The sequence below is a fragment of the Podarcis tiliguerta genome (assembly GCF_965153285.1).
Source record: "Podarcis tiliguerta genome assembly, chromosome: 13".
Classification (NCBI taxonomy): Eukaryota; Metazoa; Chordata; class Lepidosauria; order Squamata; family Lacertidae; genus Podarcis; species Podarcis tiliguerta.
The window spans coordinates 21,477,062-21,498,256 of NC_139546.1; the positions used below are offsets into that span (position 1 = coordinate 21,477,062).

Below are 21,195 nucleotides of genomic sequence, written 5' to 3' on the forward strand. Positions count from 1 at the left end.
TCTCCAATTGTAGCAGAGCTACAATTCCCAGAGTAGTAGAACCATTAACCTTTATTCCCAGGGAACTCTGGGAATTGTAGCTCTGGGAGGGGAAAGATCAGATAGAAAAACATTGACCACCAGCAAATAAAAATTGAATATCCAACAGATCTATCTATCAAGTGTTATAAACCAAACTATCCTATTATTCAAAGGCTCTCTCTGTGCAATGTGACTCGACTACTAACAATGCATTCTAACTCCTAGACAACTGGTGCATGAGGTCACTTTCCCTGTTTGACCAGGCAGTGCACACTCATTTGCAGAATGAGAAAGTGGCTGGGAAACTGGTTTGCCCAGTCTTAGCATGAGAATGTGCACCAAAAGACCTGAAAACAGAAACAGATTGAATCTGGGTGCAAACTAAGAGATTACTGGTAAGTTTTTGCTTAGAGGCATTTGGAAGTTAAAGATGCTGGTATTACTTTAGGTCAGGTGTGCTTTTCTGCTTCCTCTGCCAGGGTAGAGTGCGCCATCCCAGGCAAACTCAGCAACCTCTATCTATTGCTCACCTCCCCTTAAAAGTACATGCTGAAAGTACGGATGAAACCGTTCACCAAGCCCTTAAGGTATTTACACATCTCTGTTTCTTCAGAGCACTTTCCTAAATGTGGCCTCATTTCTTGATAATGAAAGAAAGGGAGCACAGAGAGACTTAAGATGTCTATGCCACTTGTTCCAGGACCAGGCCCCAGTTGTAATGAGCACTGTGTTGTAAGATCTTTCATCTTCACATAGAAGATGGAGCAAGCTTGTTTTCTCCTGCTCCAGAGGGTAGAACCTGAACCAATGGATTCAAGTTACAAGAAAGGAGATTCTGAGTAAGCACCAGCAAGAGCTGTTCCACAGTGGAATGGACTCCCTCGGAAGGTGGTGGACTCTCCTTCATTGGAGGTTTTTAAGCAGTGGTTGGATGGCCACCTGCCATGGATGCTTTAGTTGTGATTCCTGCATTGCAAGGGGTTGGGCTAGATGACCCTCAAGATATCCCTTCCAACTCCACAATTCTATGATTCTATGAATCTAAGTGGGGGTGGACTGCATGTTCTCCAGGAGCCCTTCCAACTCAGTGGTCCTATGAATCTAAGAGTGAAATCTGGACAGAAAATTATCTGAATAGGCCTGACTAGACCTGGCAAGTACAGTATCTCATTTTTGTTAGGTAAAATATGATATGCTGCCATGGGAACTAAATCGTTGGCTGACTGCTCTCAATAGCTGGCCTTCCGAATGACTAACAAATAACTAAAAGGGCGAGATACCCAGCTGATGTAATATATGACGTAAACCCAGCCAGATGGGTGGGGTATAAGTAATAAATTATTATTATTATTATTATTATTATTATTATTATTATTATTATTATTATTATTATAGTTAGGCATGTAAACTGACAGCATTTGAGGGTGCTGACTGGCTCTATGGAGATTTAGTGTGGGAGCAATAGCTTTTTGGACTATCTGTTGGAATGTTTAAACTGAATTTCCATGTATGCTCAATCTGTAAATTTGTAAATGAATAGATATTTCAAAATGTGATATGCCTCTTGCCTTCCAAAAGCATCACCCCCCAAAAATTCTCACTGCTCACAAAACCAGGGTGCACCTAACACTTGGTTTAAACTAAGTCTTAAATTGACGCTGTCTCTTCAACCAAGTAGTATTTTACTAGTCCTACCAATAAAACTGTGTGTAGTCAGGTATTCAGGATTGTCAGTAAATCCCAGATCTGTGTTGCTAGGTTCTGTCAAGACTGTACTTAAAACATGGCAACTTCTGCCTTGGGCCCTGTATTTCTTAAGGTTCTGTCTTTGACACACTGGATTACTCCAAACTCTGTTCTAACTTGCTGGTTCTGTAACCAGGGAGCAGAGTTTCTCAGCCCACAAAGATGGCAACCTTACTGCCATTAGAAATCAAGAGTGGGACACTAGATGCAGCTGTTTAGGTATGCAAGGCCTGTGTGAGTCCGCCATTGTTTTCTCATAACTATTCTTTTGCCAAACTACAATCAAAATTCAGCAAAGAATCCAACTTAATTAACTGCCCCCTCCCCTCATACACTAATTAAAACCTTTCCGCCAGCCTGCTTATCCTTTCAAGACTGGAGATCCTCGACATTTAGAACACTTCTGGTGGGCGTTTAGTATTCCCCTCCACAGAAGCAATTAGTAGTGAAACATCTGGACCCTCTTCAGATGAACTAGGCATCATTAACATGTTATTAAGACGTCCAGACGATGGAGGGGGGTGGTGTGCTCCTTGCTTGACTGGAACTGTTCCAAAGATGCAGGGACTGTAGATGGATTGAGAACACAGCTTTAACCTGCTGACCCAAATGCTGGAACTAGAATTACAATCTGGTGTTGTGTGTGCAAAGGTATCAGAACTGGATGCAATAAAGCTGCGTCCACACAATTGGTAAATGCAGATCAACACTTGTTCTCTTTGTGTTTGCAACATGTGCTCCAGCATTTGCGGTGGGAGCATCATAAAAGGGTAGAAGGGAAGATATATGCCTGTAAATAAGCAGTGGGAATTTTGCCAGAAAGCCACAATCAGTTATGGATCGTGATTGTGTAGTCAAAGGTTTGGAATACCACGCCTCCAAGTTTCACAAGAAAACAACCGCCATATGGCATCCAAATCTGTACACATTTCAGATTTTAAAAGCCTTGGCACATTGAAACTTCCAAGCTAACCTGAAAATGATTGTGCTGGACATAAGTGATGCTTATAAGAGAAGTTATCTCTGCCTTGAACTCAGAGCGTGATTTCAAACAAGTCATTTTATCTCAGCCTCCTCCAATGCCGGGTAACAGACTGACCTACCTTACAAGGCTGTTGTACAGATTACTAAAATATCCCATGCAAAGCTCTTGGGAAACATTATGCAAATACAAAGGGTGACTATGTCCAAAGCCGCCTCCTTTGCATTCAAATCTATTTCCAGGATTTACAACTTGAGTCCTAAGTGGGCTCAGATTTAGCCCTGATAATAAATATCCACTCTACCAAAAAGGGGGAGGAGAGTGGTCTGATGATAATAAACCTGCCAGACCGGTACTTATCGAGAGCCAACAGCCCTGCGCAGTTGCTCTTCTCAAAGCCTTTTACTCAAAAACTTCCAGGAGGATCATGCATTAAGTTTGCACATCAAATCAGGAGAGAGCAGCGCAATACATAATTTTAAAGTATTGTAAGACTCTGCGCGGGTTAAAAATGAGGGAGAAGCATTTTTACGTTTTCCAAAATTGGTACATCTCTCTTTTCTTTCGAATGAAAGCTGGTTTTCCTATTCTCAGGCAAGAATTCTTTCGCAGAGAAAGCCCTCGTTACAAATTGTCACAACTTTGTTGCCGTCGTCGTCGTCCCCCTCCTGCGCGGCGCACACATTTGAGGAGAGATCTTTATATGTATTATATTTACTGGGAGCGGTCTGGGGAGGGAGGATGCGGCAGCCCACCCAGTGCCTGAGCGGGGCGGAGCAGCCCAGCTCGGCCGAAGCTCATCTCTGCCGTGGAGACATCCGAGATGCAAAACGCAGAGGCCCGGCCACGTCAGCACGACCACTTCGGGGGCGCCGCAAGGGGACGAGGCGGGGAGCGCGCCGCCGGAGTGCCGCTCGGACCCATGGAAATCCCCGCGGGGCTGATGCTGGTACGAGGGCGGGGAAGCAGCGGCGAGGGAAAGGGGGCGAAAGCCGGCCCTTGGGCTAGGCAGCCGCCTCAAGCAGAGGATTTTGGCCAGCGCGAAAGGGCAGCTATTCAATTCATTTTGACGCGTTTGCTCTCCAGCATCTGTGGAACTGCCTGCCTCAGGTGCCCAAAGGCGCGATGCACCTTCATTTGAGTGGGGCGGAGGGGGAGACGCCGCTAGATGTCGGCGCCTGAGGCTGCAGAAATGTCTAGGGCGGGCCCGCGGGAGGGGCGGGGGGAAATCCGCCACCGAAGCAAATGCCTGCGCGACCAGAAACGGCTCTCCAAACTGCGATGTACAGTTCATTTTCTGAACTTTACGCACCTCGGTTCCCAAGGGCCGTGTGCACGCCCGAGGAGAAGGCGACGCGCGTGTTTGCAAGGCGCGTTAAGAACAAACGTCGTCCTGAGAAGGACGGGCACAGGACAAAGCGTCCTCGGCAGGGGCCTAGCTCTTGCTGAAGTGGTAAACATGTGTCTCAGCTGCACCACGTTGGACTTCAAGGGGGTGGTGGTCACATGACTGAAGGGTTTACCTATGCGAAACAAAACTCCCCTGCGCATAGAAAACTAAAGCTAAGGGAGAAGGGTTGGAACACAGCCTAGCCTTCTTCTTGATAGGCTCCTTTTCTGTGTGGGTAGGTGAATCTATTTTTCTTGTGGGTGTCTCCACATTCCATTATACCAGCTTCCACTTGCAGTCAAAAATAGTCTAGTCTGGACACCAGTTTACCCCTACCAGTGTTGAAGTAATGTCCAAAGTGAGTGTTCTCCGGGGGGGGGGGGGACCCTTAAACCCAAAAGCAATATCCAGAGTAAATGATTACACCACAGACAGGGTGTGACAGTTACTTAAGGAAAGATTCCAAAATCCATATTAGGGCAATGCCTTTATTAGACTAAACAAAATATAACAAAGCATTGTTTAAGCTTTCAAGTTCTCCAGAAGTCTTAATCAGGCTAGAATTGTAAACAAAACAAAGAAGAGAATAATTGACCTAAGGGGGAGGCTAATAAATGTATTGCCATAATATGAAATATGAAATTTTTCTTATAGGCCAAAATGGCTTACATTTATTTTTTGTTTGGGCCAGGTATGTGTTTCAGGCGGTCTTAGATCAATGATGAGGAAGCTGAGGCTCTGCAGATGTTGTTGGACTACAACTCCCAGCATCTATGACTGTGGGCTGTTCTGCCTGCGGCTAGCAAGAGTCCAACAACATTAGGAGTGCCTCTGGTTCCTCATCCCGGTCTTAGACCGTAAAGTCTTAAGTGGGCAGCACATCAAGGAGCACCTCAGAAAAGACATTGCGAATCAGGAAACCCTGGGGAAATGGGGGAGAATTCTAGGTTTCTGGGGTCAACAAAGCTAGAGAGATACTATTTATTGTGGAATTAAAAATAATAAAAATAAAAAATTGTCCAGTAGCACCTTATAGACCAGCTAAGTTTGTTCTGGTATAAGCTTACATGTTCATGCACACTTCTTCAGATACCGATGGACTTCCATTTCATTTGTTGTGGGACACAGTCCTTCGAGATCAGTTCTGTCCCCAGGAAGAACTGACACAGTGTCATCAGCCATACAAAGTTAAAAGAGATGGCACTCAGAATTGGTGGGGTCTCAAAGAAACAGTATTGTGAAAGGGGAAGGGACAGACCCCAGGGAGAGGGAAGCTGGTTCAGTATTCCACATCCAGGGACAGATAAGAGAATCCTTACTAAACGAAGATGGGGAGACTCATACAGGATGGGTTTTAGGCAGAGTGGGACCCAAAGGCATGGAAGGAGGCACCTCAGGGGAGTCTGCCATGTAGAATGTGAGGGACCCAAGAACTCACTACCATGAAATAGTAGTAGCAAGTGGTCCTTGGTAAACAAGCTATGGAAAAAACTTATATTGAACAAGTTCTGTAGAGGAAACCCAGAGAGACAGGAAGTACCATTTCCTGTTTGGGGAGTGCAGAAAGAGTTGTGAAGCGTTTGGTAGGCCATAATATATGGCTGGTGGTGGTGGGCTTTGTTGTTTTTGTGTGGGTGTAGACCTACTTTGCAGAAACACCAGTGAGGTCGGAGATGCACGGAAAATAGTTAGCTAGAAATATGAATGAAAGAGGTGCAGTGCCAGTCCAGAGAGTGAAAAGATTGAGTGCAGTTGGGGAAATCAAAACAAATTTGAACTGTAAGCTTATAGGGGGCAGGGTCCTTTTTTGTATATATTTTTGTGCTAAGTTCCATATATATTAATGGTGCCATACAAATATTTATTTTTTATTTTTGTAAAACAACTACCCTGCTCTTCAACCAAAAATGCCCATTGATTTAGATATTTAGATATGTTAGCTACATGGTATATGGTACTTGTATTTGTGGTAGTACAAGCTAAATGGGACAGTTCATAGATCTCACTTAATATTTTCTGGCTTTTTAAAAGTACATTCTTATCCATTCATCTAAGTAAAATTAATTCATTTTGATCCTAGGAACCGTCCCTTTACACTGTCAAGGCAATTTTCATCTTGGACAGCTTTGGGCAGCGACTTTTGGCCAAGGCAGGTACCTCCACCAATTTTTTTAAAGGCTCAGTTCCACTCTGGTAAGCCATCAGGTAGAATTATGAACACCATTTTTCAGGTTGGGAATAGAAGATCTCTGCTGGGGTGCATTCAGTAGTGGAGGTCAAACACATGAAACAAGGAATCCTACTACTTGTCCTTTGAGAAGGCCAGACCAGCTTATCTGAGACTTGCAGTCAATCTCACACCCAGAGAATTGAGACCTGCTTAATTTGAACAGTGCACCCGCAGCATGTGTCCTCAGACCATTCATTGGGGTGGGCTTGTTGACTCCATCCCAGAAATTAAGAATTGCTATGCTGGATCACTGCTTAACACCAACCAACCAAGGGGGGTGGAGATTGTGGCGCTGTGGGTTAAAGCCTCAGTGCCTAGGGCTTGCCGATCGAAAGGTCGGCGGTTCGAATCCCCGCGGCGGGGTGCGCTCCCGCTGTTCGGTCCCAGCGCCTGCTAACCTAGCAGTTCGAAAGCACCCCTGGGTGCAAGTAGATAAATAGGGACCGCTTACTAGCGGGAAGGTAAACGGCGTTTCCGTGTGCGGCTCTGGCTCACCAGAGCAGTGATGTCACGCTGGCCACGTGACCCGGAAGTGTCTTCGGACAGCGCTGGCCCTTGGCCTCTTTGAGTGAGATGGGCGCACAACCCTAGAGTCTGTCAGGACTGGCCCGTACGGGCAGGGGTACCTTTACCTTTACCTTATGCTGGATCACTGCTTAACAGCAACCAACCAAGTTCAGGGGGGTGGAGATTGCATAAGGAGGGGCAACATCTGCCTTCTGCTGTTATTTCCTAGCATGAGGTCAGCAAGAGATCCTTATTACCTTGGCTAATTGCCCCAGCTGTACTGGTGCCCCATGTAGCCATCCAATCCCTTTGAAAAGCTACTTTTGCTACTTGGGACCAAACACGCTTTGTGTTCATTGACTTCCATCAGTTGAGTCTTCGTATCACGGGAATAACTTCCTGTTCTCGTAAATGTGTCCCCATCAATTTCAGCCACTGATTCCACCTTTATGCATTCTGACCGGTAATCGTTTTTCACTCTCTGTTCATCACTGATGTGAGGGATGAAGGGCCTGTGGACTTCCAGATGTCGCTGAACACAGCTCCTATCATCCCTGACTATTAGCCACACTGAGGGCCACATGTTCCCCATGCCTAATGTATACGTTACTCATTCTTGAGAGAGAAACCATAGAGTGCAGGAGCAAGAGCGTGAAAGACTGTTAAAACTGTTGAGAGAGAAAGCAGAGTATGAAGGCTAGAGTGGCAAGAGATCCATGGCCAGTCTCTCTCTCGCTCTCTCTCACCTTCACTCCCTCTCCCTCCAACCAACCCAGAAATAAACAGAAGATTTCAGAGATGGGAGCATCCAAGAAATTTGAGGGCTGCATTCAAGCCCACCTCTGACGTAGTCCAACATTTTGTTTCCACCAACAGCCAACCAAGTGTTTCTGAGTGCTCACAGGTGGGCCAAGAAGTTAATTGTGTCCCCTTGTTTATCCCTAGCATTTGGTCTTGGATATAGATTGTCTCTGAATATGGAAGTTCCATTTAGCTATCATGCCTGATAGCTACTGCTCTATCTATTGCTCAGGAGCACTGTTCTCTAACAGGCTTTTACCAATTTTCACATCGAGGGGATTTTCATTTTCAATGAACGTGAATGTTGTGGGAACTCCATCTCTCATCAATCCCAGCCAACACATCCAGTGACCATGGATGTTGGAATTTGTAGTCCAGTAACAGCTGGAAGACCACAGGTTCCCAATCCCTGCTCTAAAGTCTGGATAGAGGTGATTCTTATTTGTTAGCCATTCCCTACTCCTATGCTGCCTCATCCTTGTTTTGAGCCTCTTTTTCTGGCTGTCCACAGTATTATGATGACACCTTTCCATCTATGAAGGAACAGAAGAGTTTTGAAAGGAATGTCTTCAACAAGACCCACAAGACTGACAGTGAGTATGCGGCCATTAAAGATAAACAAACAACCAGCAGCCTCTAGTACCACCAGGCACTCAACCATAGATCTCCTTGGCTCTTCTCCTTCCCTTGAGAAACAGAGACCACATCTGCACTGTACATTTAACGCAGTATCATGTCACTTTAAACAGACACCGCCCCCAAAAGAATTCTGAGAAGTGTAGTTTGTTAAATGGGCTAAGAGTTGTTAGAAGATTCCTATTCTCTTCATGGAGCTACAGTTCCCAAAGTGGTTTAACAATCAGTCTTTCTTCTTAGGGAACTCTGGAACTATAGCTCTGTGAGGGGAATAGGGGACTCTCAGTACCCTTTAAAATATTACAGCTCCCAGGATATGTTGAGAAAAGCCATGACTGTTTAAAGTGGTATGATATTGCTTTAAATGTATAGTGCAGGTGGGACCAGAAATATTTCCGTCAACCAAGAGTGAAAAGAGACACTTGGAGTGATAAAGGGACAGGTGATGGCAATGTGGAGTGGTCCAGCAACTGGCCTAAGTGATGGAGAGAGATCAAGAGGAGGACACATTGCAGAAGGTTTTTCTGCGCCACGGAAGAGGAGGAGTATGGGGTGAATTTGGCCTGTACTCCTGAAGCAAATTTAGCTGCTGGTATGGAGACATATTTACCCCAAGACAAATCCACTCCGCTGGTTTGCATTTCAAATAGGTACTCCTGTAGAAATGTTAGCCATTATCTGCAGAGGAATAAGCAGTCTTTAAAAAATAAAATAAAAACCTGCCACTTAGAAGATGTTATGCCAAGCACAATCTTGTATGCTCTACCTGTGTGTTGGACAAGGTGTTTGCCTTATCTGCAGTCAGACATTGGCAGGCCTCCTTTTGGTCCCTAACTCTGCCACGCCACACTGTTCTGGGTGCAGTCAAGAGAAAACCCCTTCAGCTCTGGGACAGCTTGGCACACCCTTTAAAAGGTAAACAAGCTCCATCTCAGTCAGATGGAGCCCATCAGAAAAGACCTGGCTGACTCAGATTCCATCCATTTACAACTGCAGCATGGGTAGAATTAAATTGTTAGAAATCATAAAAAATAAATCAGAAATAAGGTCACCAGTCCACAAGCAAATGAGGCAGGGCCTGATGGAGTTGTAAGGTTCTCAAAGGTGGGATAGCTCATTTGGTAGAGCATTAGACTCTTAATCTCAGCGTCGTGGGTTTGTGCCCCACGTTGAGCGAAAGAGTCCTGCATTTTAACATTGGGGGTTGGACTAGATGCCCTCGTGGTCCCTTCCAACAATACAATTCTATGATTCTAAGAGCTTTCCTGCTTCTCTCTCTAAACATTATTTCTCTTTCTTGTTTTCCTCAGGTGAGATTGCTTTTTTGGAAGGCCTGACCATTGTCTATAAAAGCAGCATTGATCTTTTCTTTTATGTAGTGGGAAGTCCCCATGAGAATGAGGTAAATACTTTTTTTTTTTAGCCAGCAGGTAAATGAGCTAAATAGTGACTTATGTAGCCTTAAGTGATATCTTGTACTTCTTATTTTGTGGTTTCATTGCCTTTCATTTCTGTCCGTCCCGTCCCCCCAAATGTTGAACAGAAAACAGTTATAGGTAGAAACCACGAAGAGAAAGGTTCTAATTAAGCTTACACATGACTTTACAAATGGACAGGACTCTGAGTAAAGATTGCACAAAGTCATCACATTGCCAAGTAATAGTGCTATGTTACATGTTGTGTAGAATCACCGTTTGCTTCTGTTCCCAGCTAATTTCAGAAAAACAAAGCTACAGCAAAGCTTTGGGGCCCCTACGTGAAAACAACCTATGTTCTGTCTGCTCCGTGTGTTTCTAGTAGATGGTCAGGGAGAAATACAGTACATGTTTAAAAGATCACTTGATTTTGTTTTTGTTGACGTGAGTCTTCCTTTCTTGGTCCCACTTTTTAATAGCTGATGTTGATGTCCGTTCTCACCTGTCTCTTTGAATCTCTCAACCATATGCTGCGGTGAGTATCATCATTAATCCCAGTGGAGATCAATGAGATTCTGACAAAGTGGAAGGGACAAAATAAATAATCGCTCTGACCTGTTGCCCAAAGATAGTATGTGTGCCCATGTGCTCGTAATCCAGATCATAGGTAAAGGTAAAGGGACCCCTGACCATTAGGTCCAGTCGTGGCCGACTCTGGGGTTGCGGCGCTCATCTCGTTTTATTGGCCGAGGGAGCCGGTGTACAGCTTACGGGTCATGTGGCCAGCATGACCAAGCCGTTTCTGGTGAACCAGAGCAGCGCACGGAAATGCCGTTTACCTTCCCGCTGGAGCGGTACCTATTTATCTACTTGCACTTTGACGTGCTTTCAAACTGCTAGGTTGGCAGGAGCAGGGACTGAGCAATGGGAGCTCACCCCATTGTGGGGATTCGAACCGCTGACCTTCTGATCAGCAAGTCCTAGGCTCTGTGGTTTAACCCACAGCGCCAACCGTGTCCCCAATCCAGATCATAGTTTGGTACAAAACAGAGGATGGGCATATTGCAGAGAAGTGTAGCTGTAGAACAAAGAACATAAGATGGCTCAAAGAAGCAAGTGAAGCTGCATGCTACAGGGAATGGCAAAAGTATGAGAATTTCTCAGTGGATTGTGTCTATTGCAATAGCAGATTAACAGTATCTCCAAGCTCAAAGTGCTTTCTGCTTTCCAGAAAAGCTTTTATTGGCAAGATACGTTCCTTCCCAAAATGTTCCCCTTGATTTATAGGGTATTTTAATGGACTGTCTCTTCAAATACCAAGAAACTGGTAGCAAGAATCTGCATCTGTGACTGTTTTCTAGGTGCCCCTGTCATCAAATGTGAAGCTGGTGACAATGAAGGAGAGAGCCTTTTCAGTAGTGGCACCCTGCCCATGTAATACTGACCTTAAGGAGGCTTGCGTACCATCCATTTTGCTATCACTTGGGCAGCACTCCTTTTTATTGTCTGAATACAATGAGAAACTCTGCCCCTTTGCAGAACTCTCACCATCCTGGTTGTTCTCCTTCTGGCACGCTCCAGTTTGTCAAGGTCCTCCTTTAAAATATGGCAACCAAAACTGGACACAGGTCCCCAGATGTGGCTTGACTAGCACAGAAATGACTCCTAAACTAGTTTAAATCTAGTAGTGTAGATATGTTCCTGGTGCTCATAGTTGCCTTGCCTTGTCTTGTATCTAGAAAGAACGTGGAGAAGCGAACCCTGGTGGAAAACATGGATGGGGTGTTCCTTGTGGTGGATGAGATCGTTGATGGCGGGTGAGATCATGTGGAAGGGGAGAAAAGGGAAATGAATTAATTTGGCAGATCTCAGCAAGCTGGCTCATGTCACCCTGTTTTAAATCTGGAGTTAAAAGGATCTGCCATAGCTCATCCAACTCACCGAGATTCAAACACTTGCTGAGTACCTAAATCACATTAAGGAATCCAGTTAAAATGTAAACACAAGTAACAAAATGTGAGCTCAATTAATTCATGTTTTACAAACAACCCATTAGATGTGTTTTCTCCTACTTTTTGAACTAGTAAGAGACTCACAATTAAAGGTAATTTCTCCTTTTCAAAAGGCAGAATTGCAGTTGATGCATTGCTAACGCTTGAGGGAAATGAAATGAAAAAGGTTTCACAAAATACCAGGAGGAAGGGAGGGACTTTGTGGGAGTTACTACTTTTGTTTTTAAAGGCTCTCATAAATGTTCTTACACTGCCATGGTGCAGCCTAGGGAGAGATCAGATATAAAATGAGAACAGGGCTTTAGAAAACAGCAGCGCATAAAATAAATGTCGCCAAATGGCACGAGGAATGCCATGGTGCTGTTCATCACTGACAACAGCCAGTAAGCCGCAGCCACAATTGCACAAACTGTTTCTTAAAAGAAATGCAGTGTGTGGCAACAAAACGTTGCCTTTGGATCAGTAGTGTAAAGTGCTTTAGAATCGCTTCCCCAAATGCTTCTGGATTCCTCGCAACAGCTGCATAACAACTGCATAGTTCTTGCCAGAGACACAGATCAAAATCTCCCTTCCCAAGATGTTTCATTTTTCTTCTCCATTTTAGTGTGATTTTGGAAAGTGATGCCCAGCAAGTCATCCAGAAGCTGAATTTTAGGGTAAGTGGTCCGTCCCTTCCTTCCTTCCTTCCTTCCTTCCTTCCTTCCTTCCTTCCTTCCTGTAAATATTCTCTCATCTCTGCACTTTGTTCCCTTGCTCATCTCCCTGAACCTCTTTCCACCTCAGACGATCCCGGAGCCTGCAGCTTATGGCTTTGTTCTCTTTGATTACATCACGGGTAACTCCGAATACAATGAAATTTTGCCCGAGAGGCTCTACAAATAGCGAACTGTTCTCGCAAACAGGATGCAGGAGTAAGACTTGACTTCCTTCTAAGCACGTCGCTCTAATGCAGCATGGCAGCTGGCTGGGTTAAAATCATCCTGCTTCCTTTATCCCCCATTCCAAATTGTCCAGGGAGATTCTCTCTCTCCTTTCTACCTGTCTGGCTTTTCCCACACCTCTAGACCCTTTTGGGGGCTGTGGCTAAAACTAGCTTGTGTGCATGTAAGAATGGAGGGGGGCACAATTTCAAGAAAGCAAAAAAAAGCCCAGATACTGGTACCCAGACATTTTGATCTCATGGTGCCATTTAGGCCAGAACCTGTGTGAAGCCAGCACTCGCACATCTCTGGCCAGCTTATATCGAGTGGCTGTTGTTATAAACACACACAATGGTTCTATGAGATTGAATGTTGTTGGCAAAAAGGAGGTGGCTGGGTAAAGAAGTAGGAAGCAAAGGTAGCCAAGGGGATGCAAAAGAGACTGAATCTGCTATAGGGCACAAACAAAACCTTTGTATTACCAGTGGTTGCTTCCTTGCCTCCCAGGAATGCAACTTTTTATTATATTTATTTTACAAGAGGATTTCTGAACTGCCAATTCATTCAAAAAAAAAAGAGTATACAGTAAAATCATTAAAACTTTATAAAGTTTCAAAGTAAATTAAGAAACGACCAACGCAGAATCAAATCAATTCTCTAAAGAGGCTTGTGGAAAGAGAAATGTCTCCAGCAGGCAGCAGGACCACAGGATTGTGGGTGCCTTCCATTGCAGACATGGCAAACTTTCTGCAATTAAGGGAAGAGAAAATGGTGCAATTTTATTGCATTTTACATAAGTGTCCTGCTGCGAAGGGGTTGCTTCTGTCTTTCATCCCATGAGGATGCTGGTGGAGGGATGCTATAATTAAAGCTAAATAAATGATTTTTAATAAGTGGCCAGAGGGGTAGCCTATATTTGTATAGGATGAGTCAGCCGCAAAACACATGCAGCATGTGTGTGCCTGGTATGATATGGTGTATGTGTGAGCTTCTAAGCATGCTGTGTCAACAGCAGTATTATACTATGTTCCCACTTCATCAGAATATGCACAAACACTCCCCATATTTGGGTTTGCTTTCCAAGTTTTTTTTTTTTTTTTTAAGGAGGACATGAGCCTGCAGCATGGACAACTCTTTGAGTGTAACAATGCTCTCGATGTTAAATATCGCTGCTATTCGTCTGGTTTTGCTCCTGTGATGGGAAATAGGATCGGGAGAGGATATGTAATATCAGTAGCCTGGCTTCCAACCTTTAAGGGCTCTTGCAGAGCTATCTCTGCATGTGTTGTACCCACCTCCAGCAGCTATGGCGGTGATTCTGTTTATGGCCTGTTTCACACAGGAACCTGGTGGTGAAAAGCTGAGTGACTGTGGCTGGTAACAGACCCAAGAACAGCTAATGGAATTAGGCACAGGAGGAGCCAAGTCAGAGGAATGGTCCATTTGGTTCATCATTGTCCACAGTGCGTGGCTGCATATCTCCCATGGTGTCAGACAGAATCTTTACCTAGGGATGCTGGGACAGTGAATAGGGTCTTGCACCGAGTTAAAAGCCACCTCTTCCTACCCTCTCTCAGTGCCACCATTGCCACCACTTGCCTGCTGGCTGAGGCATCGATGGAGGGAGAATAATCAGGCAGGAAGCAATGAGGTCCAATGTACACCGCTTTAGCTGCACATTGAATTTTATTTGCCACGTTACCCTATTGGCCCGAATATAAGCCACACCCGCAAATAAGCCACACCTTTAAAATTTGGCGGCTTGGGGGAGGATTGGGAGCCGTGGACAGGATGGGTGCCCGTGCTCTCGGGCTGCTTCCTCGGGGGGGGGGGGGGGGCGAGCCACGCTGCTTTGCCAGTGGCATAAGGTTGCAAATATAAGCCACACTTTAATGTTTCACGATTTGAACTTGGAAAAAAATGTGGCTTATATTCAGGCCAATACGGTATTGTCCATTTGGAAAATACCTTTTGGGGTTCTTTACTGTCTGTCTGCTTGGAATTTTCCCATCTTGAATAATTTGAAGTTGTCTGCAAATTTTGCACTACCTCATGGCTTCCTTCCACCTCCAGATCATGAATGAATGTTAAAACACTATTCCAACTATTCCACTATTCCAAATGCAATGTGAAGATTCCCTCCAATGTGAAAACTGCCCATTTATTACTTCTTCCTTCTCCCTGTTCTTTAATCCATTACTGACCTGTCAAAGGACCTGTCCCATTATCTGGTGACCGCTAAGGACCAAACTAGACGAAGAAACCATTCACAGAATTACCAGCTGTGTGAATGGCTTTTAAAAAGCAAATGGCAGGCTCATGAGGCCTGATCTAGATCAGGAATCTGGTGTGGGAATTTTGGAGGGGGGTTGCACTTGCTGTTGTTATGGAAGAAAAGCTCCCATTCATGCTCCCTCCCCATTCACTACAAAGAGGCATTTGATCTCGATTGGGACTGCAGAAGGGGGGAAAGGGTTAAAGCCTAACTTAACACCCACCCACCCACCCCCGTGCCAGGAGCCTAATCCAGATTGTGGGGGAGTGGGCTTTTTAAAAAGTCATGCACACCGTTGATAATTCTCTGAATGGTGCTGCATCCAGTTTGTCCATAAATTTAGTTAGGATACAACCCCATGGTCCCTGGAAAGTCATCCTAGGGGCCATAGGATAGAACAGAACAGATCCCTCTTTCTTCCTGCAAAGAAGGGGATCTGCCCTCACAAGCCTCCCAGTTACAGCTGCAGAAACTTTGCAGCCCTTGTTGCTCTGCTGTCAGAGGGGGGGGCAGATAAAGTGAAAAACACCATACTTCCCCCCCTCAAGCCATCACCTACCCACCTTTTGTCCTGGCCAGTGCAAGACTGGATGAGATTTTTTGTATCTCAGCTTCTGAATTAGTTCTTCAAGAGATCTCCCTGAAAAAAGCTGCCTGGGTTGGCCTGGGTGTATCTCTCCCAACACTTATTCATAAATTTTGTCATAATGGTCTTTAGCTGCTCAATTTCTTGCTTGTGGTATATTTAAAGGAAATGTCATTGTCTGTGTCTTCCGCATTTTGCTCTTCAGATCCCCTTAAATTTCCTCACCTTTCCCCTGCCTGTTTTTAGGTGGATGACAGCTCTTTATCTGAACACAGTGTCACTCAGGTGAGTCTACTCTGGAGTTTCTCTTGCGTGCAGGTACCCTGCTCTCAGCTGGCGGTGTCGTCGTGCGGATTAGTTAGACAAGTGGGACCCGCAACACAATGTTGCAGTGCAGAATGCAGCACTTCAGGATTCCAGCTACTCCCTGCTCCATCCCAACTTCCTCCTTGTTTTCCCTTCTTCCCCCAACAAAAACTTAAGTGTGCTAAGTGTCTAGAAATTGTTCTAAGATGTTTTATGGGGCCCCTCTCCCTGGTTCCAGCTCCCAGGTTTTTCTGTGTTTCTGCAAATATTTGGGTATCCCCAAGCCTGCCTATACCTATCCTCTCGTGCATGGACAGTGTATTTTGACTACCATATTTTTTGCTCTATAAGACTCACTTTTTCCCTCCTAAAAAGCAAGGGGAAATGTGTGTGCGTCTTATGGAGTGAGTGCAGGCTGCGCAGCTATCACAGAAACCAGAACAGCAAGAGGGATTGCTCTTTCACTGCACAGTGATCCCTCTTGCTGTTCTGGCTTCTGAGATTCAGAATATTTTTTTTCTTGTTTTCCTCCTCCAAAAACTAGATGCGTCTTGTGGTCTGGTGCGTCTTATAGAGCGAAAAATACGGTATATAAGGATTCGCACTCAGATAATGAGTTTGTTAGTAGCATGTAAGATGTGTGCCAGAGGCAGTTATGGGTATTGTCTGTGTGGTACGCAATATTTCCCCACAGGCATGCATGCCCTCTCCCCCAGCAAAGCATATACTTGCCTTTGCAAACGTGCAATTAAAACTCTGCTGGGGAAATTTCTGCGGGGAGAGCTTCAGTACCCAGTCTGCCCAGAAGCAGCTTTTCTTTCTTAAAATTGGCATCGGGACTCTACTGCATGTGTTTGCACAGAGTGCGTGCATGACATCAGCATGTGGCCATAGAGGCGTGTATGTGAGAGAGGGAGGGGGAGAGTGTGAACAGGATACAGAGTTCAAAGTGAGAGACTGCGCTGTTTTCTCTTCCCACAAACCGGAAAGTTGCTTCCTGAAACCAGACCCTGTTCAGCCAAACAAGAGGCTGAAAAATGTTGGTAATATTGGCAGCAATCCTGCTCCACCTCCCCTAAGGTTTCTTATCCCCACCCCCACCCCATCTCACTAGCTATCTCCTTACAGGCCGTCTTCTCCAAGTTAATCCTGATGGCATAGATCAAGAGGACAGGGGGTGGGTCCCTGGCAGGTCTCCTAACACCGTACTAACTGCCTCTTCTTGTCTGCTGCCTTAGAGTAAGTAGTTGGCAACATAAACCCCTCGAGTCTGCGCTGCTGCTTTCGCCTGTGAAAATATTTCCCATTTTAACCCAGTTGCTCCGATCCATAGAACGAGAACCATTGCCTAAAAAACGACCTGCGTAATCAATGCTTGACTATCCCAATGAGTTGACGTTCGCAGTTCCGGGGACCAGGAGACAGGTCCTCAGAACTGGGGTGGGAAGGGGGAGATAGAAGAGTGTGGTATAATGTTTGAGCCTACTCCCTGTTTGAATGTTAGTTTCTCGTGGCTGCTCTTGCCAAGTCTAACTGATATGTGGCTGTTTCCTTCAACATTTTTTTACATCTCCCAATTCTCTGTGGCATATTAGGGGTATACTCAATTTTGTCATTTTAATTTTTTCACAGTGAAAGTGTCTTGGTGGGAATTTTCACTTGCTTAACTATTCCACACACTGCTTATTGCCTGTTTGAACTTGCTTGTTTTCCTTATCTGTAGCTTTTGACACCAGCCAGCCAAGGATCGCATAGGTAGTGTGAGGCCATCAGGTTTCATGCAGGAATGGCTGCATGACAGCTTCACAAAGTCAAATCAGAATGAAGGCAGAGAGTTCTGCTTTCACTCTGAATAGGCTCCCTGACAATACTGCATAGACCATCCGATTATGCTAAGTGATGATACTAAGCAAGAATGAAGGGCAGTGCTTTCTGCCTTCACTCCGAATGAGAGATCATTTTGGCTGTGTTTTACAGTGCCTCCTGAATAATTGTCGAAATGGGAGAATGCAATTTGTAGCTCGACAATTTACGACATACATGTACCCTACATATCTATATGGGCTTTATCTAGTTTGACAATCATGGGTTGTAGTTTGATTTGAATGCTAAGAATTCTTCATTAGAGATTTGCAGCTTTCCGCACAGGACTACATCCCCCAAGATTCCTTAGAATGAGGGAATGAATATTAAGACAGTTTAAATCTGTATTAGCCTATAGGGCACACTTGTAGCCAACTGCACCATTTCGCATAAATAGCGCCATGGGGCCACATGTTGCCTAGCAACTGCAAGCGCACTTTACATAGGTCTAGCATCATAGCTGGGGAGAAAGTCGAGGAGGGGTTCAGGGGAGAGGGGCTGGCACTAAGGGACACATTACAGTGAGGGACAGAGGACATGCTGGGGCCCAATATCCCCTTTGTCCACAATGGGGAAACTAAAGGGCATCACACATAAATGCTTGGCATATCTCTATATGCACCAATGTTTGCTTAAACATTGTGATCAGATTACTGTGGACATGATATAGTTCATCTTTTTTAAACAGAGGGAGAACTCAGATAGAGTTGGGAAGTCCTTAGCATCCAGTTGCCCGGGCCACCACAAACTTTTGTGTCTGTCCTAGAGCCTGATTTTGCATTCATTGATCACCCCTTCTTCATCTAAAAGACACACCTGCCCCCTGGTGTTCAGCTAGTTAGGTTGAGACACTTCCCAAGATTTGATTCCTTTAGAATGTTCATCTGGATTTAGCTCCCAGAGCTTTTTCTTTTTTTAAATGGCAGTGGCAGATGTGACACCAGACTAACAAACATCAGCATGCCTCTTGAGTACGTGCAGAGTGCCTTTTCCATAGCTTTGCATAACTGCAATTGGCAGCTGCGTATTCAGGACAGGAGGAAGATCTTCCACGTCAAAAGAAATGACTCCCAATAGGAATGGGGAATTGGACTCCAACTCCCATCAGCCCCTGCCAGTGTGGCCAACACAATGCAGTCCTACAACACCACATGTTTTCCTGATTTACAGGGTGGTTTGAACCACAGCATCTGCTGGTTGACTTGCATCTACATCGTGCATCTGGTTGACCGGGATTATTAGAGCACATGTTCCACAATGCATTGCTTTCTGTTTGAGAGATGCTGTGTTTTGGATGATTGGGGTGGAGGGAGTGTTGAGGGTGGGAGTGCTGGGTGGTCCTGCCTCATAGGGTCACATTTGGTCCGGTGATCTTTTGGCTCCTGCGAATTTATTTCTGGACTTGCTCTTTGTTAACCATCTCCCAAGATAAGCTTGTAAAGATGCAAAGAAATGCAAACAACAGATCCCTTTAGTTTTAACTTCAGAATGGCTAATCAAATTGCCCCAATGCAGGGCCTACAGATTCCCCATGCCTTTGGCCTAGCCTGTTGGCAAAACACTGGAGATAGAAGCAATTAATTGTTCTTATTTTCTCTCTCTCTCTCTTCCCCCCAACTTGTTCATAGGTTCTGCAGTCTGCCAAAGAACAAATTAAGTGGTCCTTATTAAAATAAAGTCACCCACAGCAAAAGACACGGCGTTGGAGAGTTTTGTTTTTACATTTTCTCACATTGCTCTGTTCTTGTGAGCCTTTCCCATTTGCCCCAAAGGATGAGGATGGAACCTTTCAGTGGGTACAAGTTGGTTGGCTGACAAGTGGAGAGAATGCTAATTTCCCAGGGACTCATCTGTGTAACTTTGGAGGGCTGGGGAAAGTGTGTGTGTATTTTAAAAGTGTTCTAAACAAAGTAATAGAATCATCTATTACAGCCCTTCCTATTTTTGGACTACAACTCCCATAATTCCTGCTAATCGGCAGTTCTGCCTAACACCTGCATTACTGGAATAAATGTAATGACATGGTAAGCCTGAAAACTCAAATCAGGCTGATCCATCTAAGTAATATTTCAGAGGTGCAGTTTTAATTTATTTTTTTTGCTCTGGTTCCTTCACAATTGCTGCAAATAGCCCACTCTAAGCTTCCCTTGCCTGACCTCTTCTGGGATATAATGACATTGCAGTCCCGAGATAATCATATCCTTTCTCAGTGTCTCCCATTTGTTAACGTGACAGTAAAACCTTTACTTGCAGTAAAGACTTGCTTATTGTTCTGAACAAAATGGACAATTGGGCAATGGCAACTGTCCCTCCTCCTCGACCCCCCAAGCACAGTTGCCAACTTGCATTCAATAGAGAAGTGTGATGCAGAAGCCATGGCAATGGATCTTGGCACTAAGCTATTTTGTGGTAGAGGGTTGGCCATGGGACCTTGGTCTTCCAATTTACTACCTTGCTAAAGTGGTTTACTGGCAAAACTGGTTGCTTAGTGTGGTTCTGAGCTTCATGACAAATGACAAATTTAGTACTGCAGCCCACTGGCCTCCAGTGTCCTCTTCAGTCTTTCCTACCTGCCAGGTGCAGCCATTGCAGTATTGGTGGTGGTGGTTGTTTTATAATGAGCCTGTTTCTGTGCATAAAGAGCCAGCCCAAGCTCCCAGATCTGCTCAGAAACTTCCAGTTAAAATACTCAAGGAGTCCAATGCAAATGGCGCCCCAAACAGAAACACATGCTGTGCACACAGGCATAATCCTACAGAAAGTTCTCTGCAAACCCCATTGAATTGAATTGTCCAAGAGGATGGCACCTCTGTGGAGCTCCTCTAGGAGAACCTCCTGGAGGACTTGAGTCCCATGGAGTGACTTGCAGAGGCTTGACAACCATATGTCAGGAGTGCTCTGATGGTGTTTCCTGCTTGGCAGGGGGTTGGACTCAATGGCCCTTGTGGTCTCTTCCAACTCTATGATTCTATGATTCTATGACTCTTGTCTCGCCAGCCCTTCTCACTCGGCAACAACCATTTGGGGTGGCCACCTCACCTCGCCTATCAGAGTTGGGCTGCCTCTAGTACACAAACAGGCTCCACCCTTCCTGCGTGCCTGCTGCAAAGTGATATTCTTGCACTGCTCCTGTAGGCCACAGTGGGGTTTACAGAATTGTGCTTGTTCAGTCTCCCCTGCCTTTCCCAGCTCTGACACCCAAATTGCCAACAATTGAGACATAACAGTGTTCAAATCCTGCTGACTCCACTTTGACCCTGCTCTGGATCTTGTCAGTACGATGAACCCAACTAGGCCTGCTCTCCACATCCAAGCCTATGCATGCTCCTTAATGGTCTGTGCACTGTGTGCCTTGCACAGCTCAGTGGAAGAACACAGGCTTCTTCCGCATTCGTCTCAGGCATAAACAGGTAGGGATGGGCGAGAATCCCGTCTGAAGCCCTGCAAAGCCACTGCAGTGTAGATGGTAATAATATTGAGTTAAACGGTCTGCTTCCAATTTTCA

General features: G+C 45.1%; 1 protein-coding gene across 7 annotated transcripts; it reads left to right on the forward strand.

Moving 5' to 3' along the window:
• The first annotated feature begins 3,466 nt into the window (after window positions 1-3,466).
• On the forward strand, window positions 3,467-19,383 carry COPZ2 (COPI coat complex subunit zeta 2). Of its 7 annotated transcripts, none has more exons than XR_014504192.1 (11): window positions 3,468-3,698; window positions 6,220-6,288; window positions 8,189-8,270; window positions 9,624-9,715; window positions 10,208-10,263; window positions 11,468-11,545; window positions 12,345-12,396; window positions 12,524-12,651; window positions 15,768-15,806; window positions 16,956-17,066; window positions 19,319-19,383. XR_014504192.1 is itself a non-coding variant. In XM_083408801.1 (10 exons), the coding sequence occupies exons 1-9, from the start codon at window positions 3,573-3,575 to the stop codon at window positions 15,773-15,775; spliced, it is 615 nt and encodes a 204-aa protein (XP_083264927.1). In that variant the 5' UTR covers window positions 3,468-3,572; the 3' UTR covers window positions 15,776-15,806; window positions 19,319-19,383. The 7 variants fall into 7 exon arrangements, 2 of the variants coding, with proteins under 2 accessions (XP_083264926.1, XP_083264927.1); XR_014504193.1 differs by having other exon boundaries at window positions 12,524-12,575; XR_014504190.1 differs by lacking the exon at window positions 12,524-12,651 and having other exon boundaries at window positions 3,467-3,698.
• The last annotated feature ends 1,812 nt before the right edge of the window (window positions 19,384-21,195 follow it).

Coding starts and splice junctions, on each gene's coding strand:
- COPZ2 (XM_083408800.1), top strand. CDS start 3,573: ATGCAAAACGCAGAGGCCCGGCCACGTCAGCACGACCACTTCGGGGGC. Junction 3,699..6,219: donor TCCCCGCGGGGCTGATGCTG/GTACGAGGGCGG, acceptor TTTTGATCCTAG/GAACCGTCCCTTTACACTGT. Junction 8,271..9,623: donor CAAGACCCACAAGACTGACA/GTGAGTATGCGG, acceptor TGTTTTCCTCAG/GTGAGATTGCTTTTTTGGAA.